Source organism: Bos grunniens, chromosome 1 (genome assembly GCF_055505025.1).
Source record: "Bos grunniens cultivar Pamir isolate PY7600 chromosome 1, Bosgru_T2T1.0, whole genome shotgun sequence".
Taxonomy (NCBI): domain Eukaryota; kingdom Metazoa; phylum Chordata; class Mammalia; order Artiodactyla; family Bovidae; genus Bos; species Bos grunniens.
The window spans coordinates 18,222,222-18,242,755 of NC_141165.1; the positions used below are offsets into that span (position 1 = coordinate 18,222,222).

Sequence of the window (20,534 nt, forward strand, 5' to 3'; positions counted from 1 at the left end):
TGGGTGAAATAATGAGCTCAGACTGACTAGGAGATGTTTTGCCTTAATGTTGAAATCTATGGTCTTTACTATGTACATGTGACTGAAATTATTTGACCAAGAACTTTTATTATTTCATATCTTCTGTAGGCTGTAGCTTTTGTAAAATTCATGCGTTTAAAAGTGCACCTGTATTGGGAGTTCCCTGGTTGTCCAGTGATGAGGACTCTGCGCTTCACTGTAAGGGTCACAGGTTGGATCTCTGGTTGGGGAACTAAGATTCTACAAGCTGTGTGGCCAAAAAAAAAATGTGCCGGTCTCTTCTGTTTTATTGGTTTGGCCAAAAATTGCCTTTGGTTTTTAAGTAAAAATAAGACATGGTTTTTCGTTTTCATTGAGAACTTTATTGAGCATTGTCACCATTTTGTTCCACTACCTTCTATCTTTTTTCAGGCAACTTCATAGTTCCATCTTCCTTGATTTTTTTTTTTTTAATCTTTTTGAGCAAAGAACTATTCCAGGGGCCTTTTATAGTCTTCCAGGGAATTGAATTTTTTTTTTTCATTAAGAGAATTTTGAAAAGATCATCCAAAGATGCAGTGTCTGAATATAGCAGACCAATCAGAGCTTCCCAGCCAAGCTATAACAGTTTTTGTCTGGTCATCAAAGAAACATGGGTCTTGTTTTATCGTGATGGAAGATGATTCATTTTTTTGTTGTCTAATTCCAGATGTTTTTCATTGAATACTGCTTTCAGTTGGTCTAATCAGAACTAATCATTAGGTTTTCTGGAAGGAGCTCATAATAGAGGACTCCCTTCCAGTCTCACCATTTACACAGCATCACCTTCTTTAGGTGAAGACCAGCCTTTGATGAGGTTGGTGGTGGTTCATTTTGCTTGCCCCGTAATCTCTTCCATTTCACATGATTGCAAAATATCCGCTTTTCATCGCTTGTCACAATTTGCTTTAAAAAACAACGGTTTTCATATGTTTAAGTAGGGATTCGCATGCAGAAATGCAGTCAAGAAGGTTTTCTTTGCTTAGCTTTTGTGGCACCCAAATATGAAAGCAATGAACATGACCAACTGGGTGCAAATGATTTTCAGCACTTGATTTGGATATTTTAAATTTTTATTTATTTAATTTTGGTTGTACTGGGTCTTCATTGCTACTCTAGGACTTGCTCTAGTTGTGGTGAGTGGAGGCTGATCTTCACTGTGGTATGCAGGCTTTTTATTGAGGTGGCTTTTCTTGTTGCAGAGCACAGGATCTAGGTGCTTGGGCTTCAATAGTTGTGGCACCCAGGTTCAATAGTTGAGGCTCTAGAGTGCAAGCTCAGAAGTTGTGGCTCATGGGCTTACTTGCTCCACAGCATGTGAAATCTTCCTGGACCAGGGATCAAAGCCATATCCCCTGCATTGGCAGGCAGATTCTTTTCCACTGTGCTACCGGGGAAGTCTTGATTTGGATATTTTCAGTATGTTGGCTGACTCCCTCATGGTATAATTATTCTCAGTGTCTCACTTTGATCGCTATCAACTTCAGCTGGTCTGCCTGACCATGGAGCATCATCCAGTGAGAAACCTCCAGCACAAAACTTCACAAACCACTTTTGACACATTTGGGATCAGTCACAGCACCTTCTCCATAAACTGCACAAGTCTTTTGTGTTGGGTTTTTACTTTTCTTGAAATAATAAAGCATAATATGCTGAAAATGTTGCTTTTTCCCCTATCTTCAATTTTAAAATGGCTACACAAAAATTCACCAATTTCAGTAAGTTTTTTTTTTTTTTAATGCATGCTGATATGACAACTGTCACAAGACAATCTTAACAAAATTACTTCGAATGAAGGTAAGACAACTAAGTGCTACTAGATCCATCGTAACTGGGAAAATGAGTGAACTTTTTGGCCAACCCAATGCTACATCTTGTTAAACATTTTTAAAAAATGAAGTTTTTTGGGGGGGAGAATATTTATCTCTTCATTAAGTTCCATATAGAATTCAGACTTTAATAAATCCATGTTTTGGTCATACTCAGCTTAGAAAATTCTGTTATTTTGATTTGATATAGCAGAAATCTCAAGATGGGGCTTCCCAGATGTTGCTGGCACTAGTGTTAAAGAACCCACCTGCTAATGCAGGAGACTTAAGGGACGCTAGTTCAGTCCCTGGGTTGGGAAGATCTCCTGGACGAGGGCTTGGCTACTTGCTCCAGTATTCTTGCCTGGAGAATCCCATGGACAGAGGAGCCTGGCAAGCTACAGTTCATGGGGTTGCACAGAGTCAGAGGAGACTGATGCACACAAATCTCAAGATGCTTCAGAAGTCAGCTGATTTATGGATAAAATTCCTGAGAATTTTGCTTTCTGTATTTTACTCTTGTCAGATGATCTGATGCTAGGTCTAGAAACAGCAAGAGAACTCTCTTATCAACAAAATCAGAAATCTTATGGGAATTCCCTGACAGTCCAGTGGGTAGGACTTTCACTGCCAGGGCCAGGGTTCTATCCCAAACAAGCAGACAATATCAGAAATGTTAGATTTTTTTTTTCTCCTGAATAGTTTGTAATTTGAAAAAGCTGAAATGGTCTAGAAAGGGGGATCATTGTTTTGCTAAGGGAGGATGAAAATGGTATTAATAGAACTGCATAGAAATGTTAGCTAAGGCTGTATCTCTGTTTAACATAGCTGCTGCTGCTGCTGCTAAGTCACTTCAGTCGTGACTCTTTGTGACCCCGTAGACGGAAGCCCACCAGGCTCCCCTGTCCCTGGGATTCTCCAGGCAAGAGTACTAGAGTGGGTTGCCATTTCCTTCTCCGATGCATGAAAGTGAAAAGTGAAAGTGAAGTCGCTCAGTTGTGTCCGACCCTCAGCGACCCTATGGACTGCAGCCTTCCAGGCTCCTCCATCCATGGGATTCTCCAGGCAAGAGTACTGGAGTGGGGTGCCATTGCCTTCTCCGGTTTAACATAGCAGTCAGCATTAATAGCATTTTCTAGGCAAGCCTGGCTTGATTGAGATGGTTGGTGGGTTACTTTGTTACAGATACTCAGATTGGGAAACATGCTGTTAGGATTGGTGAGATTGCATGTGGCACAATAGTCTTATCTGATCAATACATTTGCTGAGAAGCAGTGGCTTAAGTAACAATGAAGATCGACAATGGTTTCTTAAATGTCTATAAATAGAATTGATGCAGGGGTCTAATGGCGTCACTAGAGTCAGTCTTTGCCTTTCTTCTTTGGCAGCCTTGCCGTTTTGGTCTTTTTACTTCAGACTCTTAGTTTTTACGTTGCTGGATGGTTTTTTGCAGTTCTTGCCATCATACCCTAGAAATGCTGGGAGGGAAGAATTCTTTCTTCCTGTGACTATTTTATTAGGGAGGAGAATTTTTCCAGGAATGTTCCCTTGCCTCAGGAGATTTCTTCTCAGTTTCATTGGCCAGAACTAGATCATGTGGTCTCTTGGTTATGAAAGAAACTGGAAAAGTGAGGTAATGCTGAAGTGGGGAGGTGATGGCTGTTGGGTAAGCAAGCAGTCATTGCTCTGAGAAGCTAGAGCTAGTTAACTTTCTGTAATTAAAACGCATTAAAGTGCTTTTACATGAAGATCTCACACCAGCACTAGAACATTTCTCTGTGTAGGTCTTTTGTCTATACTGTTAAGCTCTTTTTTCCTCTTATTTCTTAGGGGAATATTTTGCCATTGATACTAAATTTGCACATTTTAAATAAAGAACGTCTGTCATCAGAAGCTGAGGAGAATTTCTTAAGGAAGACACCAAATTTTGTATTTTGTGTAAAAGGCAGTGCTTTCTGTCACTTCTTGTGTTTCATTGTTGTACTGTAATTTTCATTGTTACAGGAGTTATGGTAGTTTAACACTTACACATTTTCCATTGCAAAATTTCTAGATGTAGTTTAAGATACTTTGAGGGAAAGGTAAAGGTCAGACAGGTACATCTTTAAGATATTAAATATTCATTTTAGATCCTGGTTAGATTACAGCATCCCAAACTTTATAGAACAAGCTATTTTCCCCCATAATTTTCCAATTAGGTTATCTAGACTCTACACCCACTTTCTGTAACTGCCACCCAGGGCTTGAAAGGGGCTCATGATCACTATGACCAGAACTTGGTGATAATGACACAGTGATTCTAGGGTTGTGGCTGATAAACTTCCTGAAACTGAATATGGCTACAGTGAACTAGAGGGTCGAGGGATTGGCTGTTTGGCCACTGAAAGGATTTAGCTTCTGGCCTGACTCCTGAGAGCCTTGTATAACTGACATACTGATTGAAGCTCTTGTTAGAAACTGTTACTAATGCTCCTATCTAGGACTTGAAAATATTAAAGGAAAATTACCTATTTATTACTTATATTAATTTTTGTCAAAATGATATTTTTTAAAGTTCAGGACTGGTTTTTCTTTTTCTTTTTTTGGTCTATATTGGTACTAGGACCATATTATTTTTCAGATACATCTTATTTTGTACAAGAATAGGATGTCCCCCCCACCCCAGATCTCTGATTTTTATCATTATTATTATTTAGATTTGGTTACATTAGAATCCTCAGAAAAAATGCAGAGAATCTGTAATTCTCTTCATGGGAATTAATAGCTGTCATATGGAATCTGTATTCCTATAAGGACTTTATCTAGATCCATTTATCTGTGTTGAAGCTTCCTATTATTTTAATGATCAGTTTTATTGCTGCTTCAATACAGGCAGTCTTTTATTGCATGTTTGTAAAGCTCTCTTTCCATATCACTTGAGAGAAAATAAGATTCTACCACTGGGAAACAATCTGTTTAAAATTTTCTATCCATACCTTTTCTCTGGAGAGTTTTTTTTTTATCCATAGCTTTTATAGCTGATCTTCAAAACAAGTCTCCATTCAACTCAGATAGAGTTGGTTGTGTATATAGTTAAGAGTTCTCTGTGTACCTAATGGGCTACCCTGGTGGCTCAGAAGGTAAAGAATCGACTTGCAATGCAGAAGACTGGGTTTGATTTTTGGGTCAGGAAGATTCCTTGGAGAAGGAAATGGCAACTCACTCCAGTATTCTTGCCTGGAAAATCCCATGGACAGAGGAGCCTGGTGGTCTGCAGACCATGGGATCACAAGTAGCTGGACGGGACTGAGAGACTGACACACACATCCACCTAAATAGTGGAAAACTCAAAGAGAACTATTAGAGAAGTGTGATTTTCCACGTTATGGAAGTCATGTTGCCATTTCCCAAAGTCATTTATCTTATATATTTAATCCATAGGATATTTAATCCTTATGTTGTTCAGGTCACTCAATACAATTGCTTTAATAGGGGTTTTGTTTTCAGGTTTTCTTTACTGACAAAGTCTTAGATCTTTGATTTTCTTGATCCTGTTGGAATTACCTTCTAGTTCTCCTGTCTTCCTCTCCACTCTTATGATGAGCTAATTATCTGCAACAGTTCTTGAACTTTTACATACTGACACTTTGCAGCAGAGTGCCAAGTGATATCTTGGCACTCAAAAAAGTGAATGCTTTTTTGAGGTCTGACTGAGCTCTGATAATATCTTTTGAGTTTTGCCTTGGAACATCTATTATGGTGGGAAACGTTAAGTCAGGTTGGAAAATTAAAGATGTCACCAGGGTTTATGAACAAAAACTTTATATTGAATCCAAGTTTATTTTACATTTGAATTCATGATTCAGAGCCAAAAGAGATTTATTAATAGAACTTGGTTTCAAATTTTTTTGGAATGGGGTTTCTCAAGGAATTTGGAAATAATGTGGAGCATTGTTGGTATCAGAATGGCATGGGGAATATTTTTGGTATTAATGGAAGGGAGCAGAGATACTGTGTGTCTTGAATGTTGGGACAGTCCTGACAGTGATGTTTTGTCAGAACTTCCTCAATGCGATTGAGGAGCCCATGGGATGAAGTGTTAAAATTTATGCCAAATTATATCAGGTAACATTAGGTTTTTTTTTTTTTTAGATATAATTGACAGAATAAACTGCATATAAAATGTTTGAGTGATAGATTTAGATGTGTTACACCATGAACCCATCATCATAGTGAACATCCCTCTTACACTCAAAGGTTTCCTCTTCATAATTCCTCCTGCTGCTCTCCCAGCCCCCAGTAACCTGTGACTTGCTTTCTGTAACTATAAGTTAATTTGCATTTTCTGGAGTTTTATATAAATGGAATCATATAGGATGTGCTCTTTTTCTGGCTTCTTTCCACAGTTATTTTGAGATTCACCCATTAATTTGTGTTACTAAATTTCCTTATTGCTGAGTAGTATTCCATTGTACAGACACAGTAATGTGTCTAGTCATTCACCTGTTAATAGACGTTTGAATTGTGTTTACTTCCGGGCTCTTGAGAAGAAAGCTGTTCAAGAACATTCATGTGCAAACCTTTATGTGAACATACGCTTCCTTTTTTCTTGTGTAAACACCTATGAGTATTACAGCTGGATAAAATGGTTAGGTATGTGTTACTATTAAAGACACTACCTCACTGTTTTCCAAAGTGATTGTACTGTTTTCCCTTTCTACCAGCAGTTTCTCTACATTCTTGTGATCTTGGTCTGGTCAGTTTTTTAGATTTTAGCTTTTTTAGTAGATGTGTAGTGATATCTCATTATGGTTTTAATTTGTATTTCATCTGTTACCAGTGATGTTGAGCATCTTTTCATGTGTTTGTTTGCCATCTGTATGTCTTCTTTGGTGAGGTGTCTAGTCAAATCATTCTTAAAAATTAGGTTTTTAAAAATTTATTGTCTTGATAGTTCTTTATGTATTCTGGATATGAGTCCTTTATCAGATACATACTTTGCCAGTATTTTCTTTCAGCCTATGGTTGTCTTTTCATCCTCTTAACAATACCTACTGAAGTTGTTTTGGTGAAGTATACTTTATTGATCTGTTCTTTTGTGGATTTTGTTTTTGGTGTCATTTTAGAAATCTTTGCCTAATGTCAGGTCATAAAGATTTTTCTCTAAAGTTTTCTTTTATAGATTTTAAAGTTTTAGATGATAACATTTAGATCTATGATGTATCTTGAGATAATTTTTGTTTATGGTGTCATGTACATATTAAAGTTAATTACCTGGTGATTCAGATGGTAAAGAATCTGCCTCCAATGCGAAGACCCAGGTTTGATCCCTGGTTTGGGAAGATCCCCTGGAGAAGGGAATGGCTACCACAGTATTCTTGCTTGGAGAATTCCATGAACAGTGGAGCCTGGTGGGCTACAAACTCTGGGGTTGGAAAGAGTTGGACATGACTGAGCAACTAACACTTTCACTTTCATTATTATTATAATTATTTAGACAAATGGATATTCCCTTGTTTTGACACCAATTTTGAAAAGATTTATCTTTTTTGCACCTTTGCTAAAAATCAGTTCTTATATAACAGGTCCTGAAATCAGGTGGTTAGTTCTCAACTTTGCTTTTTTTCAAAGCTGTTTTGGCTTTTCTAAGCTGTTTGCTATACATTTTAGAATAAAATTTTCAATTTCTAACGACAACAAAAAAAGCCTACTGGGATTTTGGTTGGGATGCCTTTGAATCTGTAGATTAATTTACTGCTTATTTTGTTTTTTAATTTGTCTGAGCAGCATTTTGTAGTTTTCTTTGTATATGTTTCTCACATATTTCGTCAAACTTGTCCCTAAGTATTTGTTTTTTGAAACTCTTGTAAAAAATGTTGTTTTCAAAACTTGCTCTCCAATCAGGTCTTGTCCAATAAGCATGTGGCTCCTGACCATCTGTTGCAAATCTGCCAACGCATCGGTCCCATGCTGGATAAAGAGATCCCACCCAGCATTTCAAGAGTCACTTCTTTACTTGGGGCAGGAAGGCAGTCTTTGCTACGTACAGCAAAAGGTACCTTAATTTGAAGAAGTGTTCTGCTTTGTATTACTAGCTTAATAATTACTATAATTGTGAAGTAATGTAAGCATTGTGGAAGAAAGGTGATATGTAACTAAAAACCATGCTGTGGACTATAAAATTCTCTGCATTTAGCCTAGGCATTGATTTCTATTACGTCAGTGTTTAATGGGTCCTTCTGCATTTAAAAAATGATAAAGGTACAGATGTTAAGCTCAAAAGCTTGAATTTATTCTGAGATGTGTTTGAGGTTTTATCAATGTGAGTTCTTAATTTTCCATTTTGTAGCTCACTTATAACTTCATTGAATGTAATTGTATGTGTCTAATAAACTCTTTAAATGCTAGAAGTATTTCATTTGATATTTAGATTCTGCAAGCCCTTTGTTATAAGGGGAAGTGATTTTCTAAATTTGGTAGCATTTTGAAAATGAGTACCAAAAATGTACAATTGCATGGTTCTTTTTCCACCAATTTAATTTTTTGCGAAATTGTGTGGTAGCAAAATGTTTGGAATTGCTGTTTTTCTGTTAGCTTGGTATAAATCACTTAGACTGAGTATATGTATGTGATACAATCTATGTATACAACGTGGCTTAACCGCTAATGGGCAAGAATGTTGGCTCTTCTGATCCTGAGTATCCGTCACATTCATCCCTCATGATTATTTTTAAGATCTGTTGCTGTTGTGATGCTGCCTCTTAGATGGCTCCACCAGTATAAAGTTTGACTGAGAAAGAGCAACCCTTCCTCTTGGTTCCATGCCAGACTGGTTTGTCAGCTTTAGTTGTTTTGCAGTGCTCTATGTAGTCACGCCACACTGTGGCTCGAATCAGGAAACTGTTCATATTCCTCCTTTTTCTGTGTTCTACTCACCTTGTAATTATTCTATTTTAGGTTGTTATATAGTAGTTGCTTGGGTAGCCTGTTTTCTTCTGTTTTCTTTACTTGTGTCAAGCTCAATGTTGTTCTGTGATGAGCACTGCTTTAGAACTGGCAGACTGTAGAAGAAGCTTTTCAGCAAGCTGTCCTAGGGTAGGGACTATATTTCTCTGTTTGTACTAGTGACATGAGAGGATGCCTTGTAACTGATAATGATAGTGGTAATGAATTCATTCCTGTAAAACATGATATGCCTGTTAGTTTGGGGCACCCGAGGCTCAGTGGAGGTTTATATAATTCCTTTCTTCCCTTCCTCCTCCAGTTCTGCAGAAGCTAATTTCTAGCACAGCATACTCTGTGCTCTGCTGCTATCTCCTCTAGAGGGGGTTAGACAGTTTTCTTTGTGTATTTGCTAAGAGGGATAGGACTTCAGAATTAAGTGTTCAGACTCACAGGTCCTACATGTGCTCTTGTGTAAAGGATTGTCTATGATCCTAAAACAAGAGGAAAGCCATTTGTCAATACTAAGGAGATTAAAGTCATGGTAATATTGGCCAGCATTAATTTTAAACTCAGTAACATTTAAATAAGTCAAGGATTTTCATATAAATGAAAAAAAAATTTCCTTACAAAAATGTCCATTATGGGAAAATTGGATCAGTTGCGAGTAAGACCTTTATCACTAATGATTGTATGGTGTAATTCTGTGATGAAAAATAAAAATCCATTTGGCATTGAGTAGGACTTGGAGTCAAAAGATTTGGTTTTATGGTCCATCTTGACAAGTATTTGCAGTGGATCTCTTTAAAGGTCCTGGAACCTTTGAGCCTCAGTTACCTCACTTGTAAATTGGCGATAATACCTACCTCACAGGGTTGTTGTGAGGATTCAATGAGATAATGTATGTGGAAAGCACTTTGTAAATTGTAAAGTGCTACACAAATGTTAGTTGTTGTTGTTGTATCTGAGATGTCTTAAATTTTTTTTTTTCCTTCAGAAATAGTCTAATAAACCTCTAGGGCTTTTCTGTTAAAGTATATTAGTTGGTAAACCTTTTAATAAACAGTTTATTACAATATACGTAAGTATTCTATAAAATCTTTCTTGGGGTTAACTTTCAAGATTTTATGTGTATCTAAAATTCATTTTAAAGACTGCAGGCACACAGTTTGGAAGGGCTCTGCCTTTGCTGCTCTTCATAGAGGAAGACCTCCTGAAATGCCGGTGAATTATGGTTCCCCACCAAATCTTGGTAAGTGAGGTTGACTTTTCAGTTGCCCAAAATAATTTCTTAATTTCTTGACCAATTTTGTAACTGCTGTATTAAAACTTTAAAGGAGGTGCTGGTAATGTTTCAGATAATTGCTTTCCTAAAATTATTACTAAAAGTAATAAAAGGTAATGAAGAACAATCTTATTTAATAAATCTGTACTAGTGCTTATAGTCGGAGAAGGCAATGGCACCCCACTCCAGTACTTTTGCCTGGAAAATCCATGGATGGAGGAGCCTGGTAGGCTGCAGTCCATGGGGTCGCACAGAGTCGGACATGACTGAAGCGACTTAGCAGCAGCAGCAGCAGTGCTTATAATAGAACAGAATTGGGAAGAAACTTCATCATTAGGATTTCTCAAGTGTTAATTTTTGTGGCCCTCTAGAAATTGTTTTGGAGTTTTTCTTAGCTTCTCACATACTGGCTTCCCCTTAACCATTTTCATGTTTTTATTTCCTAGTGGAGATCCATCGAGGAAAACAGCTCACAGGGTGTTCCACTTTTAGCACAGCATTTCCAGGAGCTATGTATCAGCACATAAAAATGCACAGGAGGATTCTCGGACATCTGTCTGCTGTTTACTGTGTAGCATTTGATAGGACAGGACATAGAATCTTTACAGTGAGTTACCATTTTAAAGTCAATTTGGTATCATCTGGAGCACTTTCGTGTGCCTCATGATTATCTAGGAAAGCTTAATTAAATATGTCTTTTCCCTTTCTCAGAAATTTTGACTTGGTCTGGTGTGGGGTCTGTGCATTTTTGCATTTTTATTTGCATTTTTATTAAGTATCCCCTGTAATTCTGAAGCAGATAATCAGGCCTTGTATGGTGTTGGTGGATCACCTCCAGCTCATTCTAGACCTACTGAATTAGGTTCTAGTGTGTATTAACCAAAAACAATCCAAAAAATCCCCTAATCAGAAAGACCCTCTCCCCTCAAAATCCAGATGTCTACAGGTGATTCATATTCACATTGATTACTCATGATCTGGGGAAATTGATTAACACTGAAAGATTATTTTATAATTATTGTAAAACTACATGTAAATTTTTGGAATTTGGGCTTCCCTGGTGGCTCAGAGGTTAAAGCGTCTGCCTGCAATGCAGGAGACCCAGGTTCTATCCCTGGGTCGGGAAGATCCCCTGATGAAGGAAATGGCAACCCACTCCAGGATTCTGGCCTGGGAAATCCCATGGATGGAGGAGCCTGGTGGCCTACAGTCCATGGGGTCACAAAGAGTTGGACACAACTGAGCGACTTCACTTTCAGTGTTTTAAGGGAAGTTAGGATGGATAAGAAGTTTAGATTTCATTTTTCTGTTGTTGAGATTCACAGTTGATATTCAGATATTTTCTGGATGGATGGATACTGGATGGTACTATAAATTTGAGATTCTGTTGCTTAGTTATTTAAAATGAGGGCTTTAGTCCCATTATTTTTTGTTTTTGGAATTGCCACAATTGCCATTGTGAAACAGAACTGTCCTAACTAATACTTACCAAGTTATTTAACTTAATGTGAACTAAACAAACATTTAACTTTGTTAACTGAAATGGATGAGCCTTGGACTTTTAGTTGGACTTATTACATGGCAGAGAATTTGGAGAAAATAGTATTTATAATAGGTCTAAGCCATAGAAATGAAAACTGCAAGAATGTATCTTTTTTATTATTTGATTTGAAGGAAAAAAAACATTGTAAGTGTTCTTGGCCATCAGATTCATAATTTACAGGGTATTCGACAGTTGGAAAGAGAGGAGGAGATATAGACATTTAATTTGTGTGACAAGTGGATGGTATTTTTTTAATGAAATATAAGACTTGCTGTATTAACATTTTATCTTGGGGTATATTTTTTCTTAGGGTTCAGATGATTGTTTGGTGAAGATTTGGTCAACACACAATGGCCGCCTATTGTCCACGTTAAGAGGTCATTCTGCAGAAATTTCAGATATGGCAGTAAACTATGAGAATACAATGATTGCTGCAGGGAGCTGTGATAAAATAATTAGAGTGTGGTGCCTGAGAACCTGTGCTCCAGTTGCTGTGCTCCAAGGACACACGGGGTCAATTACATCTTTACAGGTAAAACCCACTTTAGTGTGCACATTTGTGGACTGTCTCCTTTTCATTTAAATGGTCATTATCTTTGGAGATGAGAAATAGTGAGATGTTTAGTAATTACATGATCTATTTTAAATTTAGTAATCAGGAAAAATATAATTAATCATAGTTCCATGAATCTTGGAAGGGTAATGTAATAGATACCTAATGTAGTTAAGAGCTTTACTGGGATGACTTACTATTTCCTTTAGGTTTACAGTTGAACTGAGTGAGTGGCAATTATACATACACTCATGGTGACAGGTTAATAATTTTTCTCCTTTAAAATTTGTGGATTTTGATAAGTTGATTAAATTGGCTGAACTATATTTTTTTCTTTATTGCGGACATTAATTTTTTTGAACCGTATAGATGGTAGACAAAATAGTACGATGAGCCTTTATGTGTCCATCATCCCTGGCCAGTTCTTCATCTATTTCGCCTTGTACCTAAAGCAAATGCTAGATTTCATATCATTTCATCTGTAAATGCTTCAGTATGTCTACTGTGTTTTATTAAAAACACAACCAAAAACATTATCATCACACTTGTTTGTTGATGTTCAAATTTCAAATAGTTTCATAAATGGACTTCCCTGGTGGCTCAGCTGGTAAAGAATCTGCCTGCAGTGTGGGAGTCCTGGGTTCAATCCCTGGGTTGGGAAGATCCCCGGAGAAGGGAAAGGCTACCCACTCCAGTATTCTGGCCTGGAGAATTCCATGGACTGTATAGTCTGTGGGGTCGCAAAGAGTCAGTCACGACTCTTTCATAAATAGCATTATTTTATTTAGTTTGTTTGAATTAGGAACCAAAGTCAATATCTTACAATTGGTTGCTATACATTAAAAGAATTTTACAACAAGTTTCACCATCTAGTCCAATTTTTGTGCAGTTTCTTTGTTGAGGAAATTGGGTCTATAAAGTTCCCACAGTTTGGGTACCATTTGCTTCCTTGTAGAATAGATTAACGTGTTTCTTTGTGTTTCTTGTAAGTTGGTTGTTGGATCTGGAGTAGTAGTTTTATTTAATGCGTATGAGAGTCACTTGGAGGCTTTCTTTAAAACACAGATTGCTTACATTCTCAATAGTGTTAGTATTAGACTAACTGGGTTAGAGTTAGAACCTTGAGTATCAAGTAACAATTGGAGGAGGAAATGGCAACCCACTCCAGTGTTCTTGCCTGGAGAATTCCAGGGACGGAGCAGCCTGGTGGGCTGCCGTCTATGTGGTTGCACAGAGTCGGACACAACTGACGCGACTTAGCAGCAGCAGCAGCAGCATCAAGATGTTGAGGAGTAAGAGACATAATGCTTAGGTGGAAACTATTAATAGAAAAGTTGGATGAAGGTGAAAAAGTATCCAGAGTACTAATCAGTTCAGTTGCTCAGTTGTGTCCGATTCCTTGTGACCTCATGGACTGCAGCATGCCAGGCTTCTCTTCATCACCAACTCCTGGAGTTTGCTCAAAGTTGTATTTGTCAAGTTGGTGATGCCATCCAGCCATCTCATCCTCTGTCGTCCCCTTCTCCTCCTGCCTTCAATCTTTACCAGCATCAGAGTCTTTTCTAAGTCAGTTCTTCGCCTCAGGTGGCCAAAGTATTGGAGTTTCAGCTTCAGCATCAGTCCAATATTCGGGACTGATTTTCTTTAGGATTGACTGGTTTGATCTCCTTGCAGTCCAAGGGACTCTCAAGAGTCTTCTTCAATACCACATTTCAAAAGGATCAATTCTTTGGTGCTCAGCTTTCTTTGTGGTCCAACTCACACATCCATACATGACTACGGGAAAAACCATAGCTTTGACTAGATGCCAACTTTGTTGGCAAAGTTAATGTCTCTGCTTTTTAATATGCTTTCTAGGTTGGTCATAGCTTTTCTTCCAAGGAGCAAGTGTCTTAATTTCATGGCTGCAGTTACCATCTGCAGTGATTTTGGAGCCCAAGAAAGTAAAGTCTGTCACTGTTTTCATTTCCATTCCATTCCACAAAGTACTAACATAGTGAGAAATTATGTAGCCAAGATATGGAAAGCCCAGAGCGAGGAACCTTGAATTTGAAGGCATTTAGCAGTTGGCAGCCCACTCTAGTACTCTTGTCTGGAAAATCCCATGGACAGAGGAGCCTGGAAGGCTGCAGTCCATGGGGTCGCTAAGAGTCGGACACGACTGAGCGACTTCATTTTCACTTTTCACTTTCATGCATTGGAGAAGGAAATGGCAACCCACTCCAGTGTTCTTGCCTGGAGAATCCCAGGGACAGGGGAGCCTGGTGGGCTGCCGTCTTTGGGGTCGCACAGAATCGGACACGACTAAAGCGACTTAGCAACAGCAGTTTCATAGGTGACTGAGAAGCTTAGCAGAAATTTTGACAGACTTGTAGGGTTGGGGAGGATATATCTTGGAAATATCCATGCATAGTAAATTCAGCTACTGATGAAATTTCATCAGAGAACTAGAATTAGTAAAAAGGAAATTTGAGAACTGACATGTACAACTGAATTTAGTAGTTCAGTAGATGGTTTTAACAGCAGACTAAATTCTACTAAGGAAGTCAAAGAGAGAGTTAATGAGTTAGCAATGAGGCCAGAGAAAATAAACAGATGGAAGCACAGAGTGAAGAGTTTAGAATGTACCAAAATAGGTTAGTTAATAAAGAGGAAATGCTGAAAAGATTCCACATGTGTATACATATATATGTACCATACGTGTAACTGGAATTCCTGAAGGAGAGAATGAAGCAAAAGCTGTGTTTGTAGTGATAATAGCTGAGAAGTTTGCAGAATACACTAAAGAAATAAAGCCACAGATTGAAGAAATGCTAAGGTTCCTGAACAGAGTAAATATACAGAAAACTACAACTGTTGAACATCACATTTAGTTTTAAAACCAAAAACAAAGAGAAATCTTAAAGAATCAGAGGGGAAAATAACAAAAGGAGCAAGACTGATGGCCAGCTTCTCAGTAGAAGCAGTGGAGGTTCATAGACAAAGGAGTGCTTTTCTGAGAGTGCTGATAGGAAATGACTGCAGGTCAAGAATTCTGAACCTACTGAAAATCCACTGAAGTGCAGTAAACACATATTCAGTCAGACTCAGAGTTTTTTTATTGATGGGACAGCACTAAGGGGAATTTGAAATAGTATTCTTCAGTCAGAGAAGGAATGTGATCCCAGGCTTGGAGTAATAAGAAGGAATGAAGAATTGAAAGAAAATGTGTATGGGTAAATGGAAATAAACATTGACCACCTGCAACAAATATCATTTCTAGGGTTTTAGATTATATATAGAATTAAACTGACAGTAATAAGAGCTCATGTATTCCAAGGTAACTTCAGTGTTAGTATAGATCTTTCTGTTGCTATCACATACCACATTCCCTCTCACTTTGGTAGTTTTGTTTATCTTACTCCTTTGCTAAGTGTGTTTTTCTTGTTTTCCTTACAATTCCCTCTGTGTCTTTTAAGCTGTCTTGGATGTTTCTGGACCAAAAGGATCTTCCTTTCTCTAGCTTGTTTGTGTAACACAGTTGGTACTTTATTAAACACAAGTGTTAACCCTATTCTGAAGTTACAGTATAATTCTTTTGTTATAATACTTCTATGGTTTTGTTATTTAAATATTTAAAATGTTGATCACTTGGAATTTATCCTGCTTTATAGTCTCAAGAATGGATCCATTTTCCCCCAGATTGTTGCATAGTTGTCCTGTACCATTTATGCATTTATGGTCCATTTTTTCCCCATCTGACTGAGATGGCTCCTTTGTTGTATGTCTTGTGTATTAGGGTCCAGTTTGGACTTCACAGTTTTCCGTTGGTCTTTCTGTCATAATGTACGTACTGTGCCCCATAGTTTTAATTATTGAGGCTTTGTGGTAGGTCTCATATCAACAGGACTAGATCTTTACTTTCTCTTAATGAAAGTTTTTCTGACCGTTCTTATTAGTTTCCAAAATAAACTTTTATTGAGATCACATTACATTTATAAATTAGAGATAGACTTTCATTTTGTTTTGTTTTTTTTTATTGGTTAGGAGTTCTCACTATAGCATCACCTGTATTTTGGATTTCCTGTGTGTTACTCAAAGTGTCAATTGAAATTAACTTTGAAAAACTTAAACTGTAATGTTAGTGCCAGCTCAGGAAACTGATGTGTAAATGTTTTTATTCCTTTTTAGTTTAGCCCCATGGCCAAAGGCTCGCAAAGATACATGGTCTCCACTGGTGCTGATGGGACTGTTTGTTTTTGGCAGTGGGATTTAGAATCCCTGAAATTCAGGTAAGTGACTGTAATTGTGTAGTAAGTTTTTTCTTTTTTCGTGATGTTACAGTTTAGTCTAAAAATGAAATCTGATTATAAAGAGAAATTATGTATTGTGATTGCCTTTTTACTTTTAAACGTAATTTTTGATACATACAGTGCATGTACCTTATTGACTGCTGTTTACACTGTACCATTTAGATATTTGGGTATGTTAAAGGGGCAGAGCTGTTCTCTCTTAGTGGTCACATGTTTTTGAAAAGTGATAGTATGTGAAACATTTTGAAAAATGTTAGAAATATATATAATTATATGCATAGGCAGAAATTTAGGCAGGAATTATTTAAGAATCAGACCTGGATTATAGCCCTACACTGCCCAACGTGGTACTCACTAACCACACATCTCTATTGAGCACTTTGGTTGTGGCTGGTGCAATTGAGGAATCGAATTATTAAGTTTTTAATGGATATGATTCAGTACTTATAGAACTTTTAAGCGTATTTTAAACAACTTGAGTATGTGAATTAGTTTTTCAACTAGAAGTTTCATGAAATCTCAGTACAGATCAAGTATTTTTGATGAAAACTTTTCAAATTGAGATGTATTATAAGTGTCCAATATGCTACGGAAGAGTTAAAGGATATACTATGAAAGCAATTAAAGTTCTCATTAAAATTTTATTAACATTGTTGTGGTATTTTGGATATATTGTGTTAAATGGATTAAAACTAATTTTATCTTTTTACTTATGATGTGGCTACTAAAAATTTAATGTTTGATATGCAGCTTGCGCTCTCTTTCTGTTAGAGCATGCTATCATCTGGTGGTTTTACAGCCTGTTCTGCGGCCTTGATAATGGGTTCTGTTACACTCTGTGAGCTTTAATCACCTCAGTTACAGAACAGTGGTTAGTGGGCTTGCTCTTTCTGTGTACTAGGATCCATGTAAGTTTGGGGGTTAGACAGTCCTCTCACATCCACCACCTATAACAGTGTTTGTGGAAATATTTGGTATACGAAGAGGTACTATAGAAGTAAGATGGCAACATTTATGTATGCTAGATTAAAGCCATTATCTTTTTAAAAAATTTATTCTTAATTGAAGAATAATTGCTTTATAACATTGTTTTAACTTTCTGCCATACATCAGCATGAATGAGCCGGATATATGTCCCCTCCCTCTTGAACCTCCCTTCTGCCTCCCATCCCTTCTTACCCCTCTAGGTTTTACAGAGCCCTGGTTTGAGTTCCCTGAGTCATGCAGCAAATTCCCATTGACTATCTGTTTTACATATGGTAGTGTATATGTTTCCATGCTACTGTCTCCATTCATCCCACCTTCTTCTTACCTCCTCCCCAGCCTGTGTCAATAAGTCTGTTCTCTGTGTCTGTGTCTCCATTGCTGCCCTGCATATAGGTTCATCAGCACCATCTTTTTAGATTCCATATTACATGCATTAATATGTGATATTTGTTTTTCTCTTTCTGACTTAACTTCACTCATATGTATAATAGGATCTAGGTTTATCTGCCTTGTTAGAACTCATTCAAATGTGTTTCTTTTTATGGCTGAGTAATATTCCATTGTATGTATGTACCACAGCTGCTTTATCTATTCATCTGTTGATGGACAGTCTATGTTGTGACTTCCATCACCTAGCTATTGTAAATAGTGCTGCAGTGAACGAACATTGGGGTACATGTGTCTTTTTCACTTTTGGTTTCCTTAGGGTATATGCCTAGTAGTGGAATTGCTGGGTCATATGGTAGTTTTAGTCCTAGTTTTTTTTTTTTGAAGGAATTTCCATACTGTCTTCCACAGTGGCTGTATCAATTGACATTTCCACCAACAGTGTTAGAGGGTTCCCTTTGCTCCACACCCTCTCCAGCATTTATTGTTTATGGATTTTTTGATGATGGCCATTCTGACTAGTGTGAGGTGATATTTCACTGTAGTTTTGATTTGGATTTCTCTAATAATTTAGAGTAATGTTGAGTATCTTTTCGTGTGTTTATTAGCCATCTGTATGTCTTCTTTGGAGAAACGTTTGTTTAGGTCTTTTTCCCACTTTTTGACTGGATTGTTTATCTGATATTGAGTTGAATGAGCTGCTTATGTATTTTGGAAATTAATCCTTTGTCAGTTGTTTCATTTGCTATTATTTTCTCCCATTTTGAGGGTTGTCTTTTTCACCTTGTTAACAGTTTTCTTTGCTGTGCAGAAGCTTTTACGTTTAATTAGGTCCCACTTACTGTTTTTATTTCCATTACTGTAGGAGGTGAGTCATAGAGGATCTTGCTGTGATTTATGTCATATGGTGTTCTGCCTATGTTTTCCTCTAAGAGTTTTATAGTTTCTGATGTTACTTTTAGGTCTTTAATCCATTTTGAGTTTATCTTTGTGTATGGTGTTAGGAAGTGTTTTCATTTTTCAATTCTTCATTCTCTGTTTCTCCCAGCACCACTTATTGAAGAGACTATCTGCCCCACTGTATATTCTTGCTTCCTTTGTCAAAAGGTGCCCATAGGTGCATGGGTTGATCTCTGGGCTTTCTATCTTGTTCCATTGGCCTACATTTCTGTTTTTTATCATGCTGTCCAGATGACTGTAGCTTTGTAGTATAGTCTGAAGTCAAGAAGGTTGATATCTCCAGCTGCCTTGTTCTTTCTCAAGATTGCTTTGGCTGTTTGGGGTCTTTTGTGTTTTCATACGAATTGTGAAATTTTTTGTCCTAATTCTGTGACAGATGCCTTTGATAACGTGATAGGGATTGCATTGAATCTTTACATTGCATTTGATAGTACAGTCATTTTCACAATACCGATTCTTTCAGCCTAGGAGCATGGAATATCTCTCCATGTGCTAATGTCATCTTTGATTTCTTTTATCAGTCTCATAATTTTCTGTATACAGGTCTTTTGACTCCTTAGGTAAGTTTTATCCTAGGTATTTTATTCTTTTTGTTGCAGTGGTAAATGGGATTGATTCCTTAATTTCTCTTTGTTGTTTTTCATTGTTAACATATGGGAATGCAAGTGATTTCTAGGTATTGATTTTGTATCCTGCAACATTACTAAATTCACTGATTAGCTGTTGTAATTTCATGATAGCATCTTTAGGATTTTATATGTATAGTATGATGTCATCTTCAAACAGTGCGAGTTTTGCTGCTTCTTTTCCAATCTGGATTTCTTTTATTTCTTTTTCTTCTGTGATTGCCATAGCTAAGACCTCCAAATCTGTGTTGAATAATAGTGGTGAAAGTGGGCTGCTGCTGCTGCTGCTAAGTCACCTCAGTCGTGTCCGACTCTGTGTGACCCCATAGACGGAAGCCCACCAGGCTCCCCCATCCCTGGGATTCTCCAGGCAAGAACACTGGAGTGGGTTGCCATTTCCTTCTCCAATGCATGAAAGTGAAAAGTGAAAGTGAAGTTGCTCAGTCGTGTCTGACTCTTAGCGACCCCATGGACTGCAGCCCACTAGGCTCCTCCATCCATGGGACTTTCTAGGCAAGAATACTGGAGTGGGGTGCCATTGCCTTTTCCGGGTGAAAGTGGGTACCCTTGTCTTATTCCTGATCTTAGAGGGAATGCTTTCAGTTTTTCACCATTCAGAATAATGTTTGCTGTGGGTTTGTTGTATATAGCCTTTATTATGTTGAGGTAGGTTCCTTCTATGCCCATAAATGGGCAAAACAAGCTTTTGAATTTGTCAGGAGCTTTTTCTGCATCTGTTGAGATTATCATATGGTTTTTATCTTTCAGTTATTTAATATGGTGTATCACATTGATTGATTTGTGTTTATTGAAGAATCTTTGCATTTCTGGGATAAACCCGACTTGATCATGGTGTATGATCTTTTTAATGTGTTGTTGAATTCTGTTTGCTTGAATTAATGTTGAGGATTTTTGTGTTGATGTTCAGTGATATTGGCTTGTAATTTTCTTTTTTTATGATGTCTTTGTCTGGTTTTGGTATCATGATGATGGTGGACTCATATAATGAGTTTGGGAGTGTTCCTTCCTTTGCGATTTTTTGAAAGAGTTTCAGAAGGATAGGCATTAGCTCTACTCCAGTCAGCTGTGAAGCTCTCTGGTTGTGGGCTTTTGTTTTTGGGGAGATGTTTGAA

General features: G+C 37.4%; 1 protein-coding gene across 4 annotated transcripts in view; it reads left to right on the forward strand.

Moving 5' to 3' along the window:
- BRWD1 (bromodomain and WD repeat domain containing 1) overlaps nt 1–20,534 on the forward strand; it is a 122,861-nt gene that overhangs the window by 11,343 nt on the left and 90,984 nt on the right. For all 4 annotated transcript variants that reach the window (XR_015143081.1, XM_086343160.1, XM_086343087.1 and 1 more), the window contains 5 exons: nt 7,731–7,881; nt 9,922–10,020; nt 10,500–10,660; nt 11,907–12,128; nt 16,320–16,420. Coding sequence is in view for 2 of the 4 variants with exons in the window: in XM_086343087.1 (XP_086199213.1) it covers nt 7,731–7,881; nt 9,922–10,020; nt 10,500–10,660; nt 11,907–12,128; nt 16,320–16,420 (734 nt within the window). In the remaining 2 variants the exon portion in view is untranslated. The remainder of the gene's footprint in view (nt 1–7,730; nt 7,882–9,921; nt 10,021–10,499; nt 10,661–11,906; nt 12,129–16,319; nt 16,421–20,534) is intronic.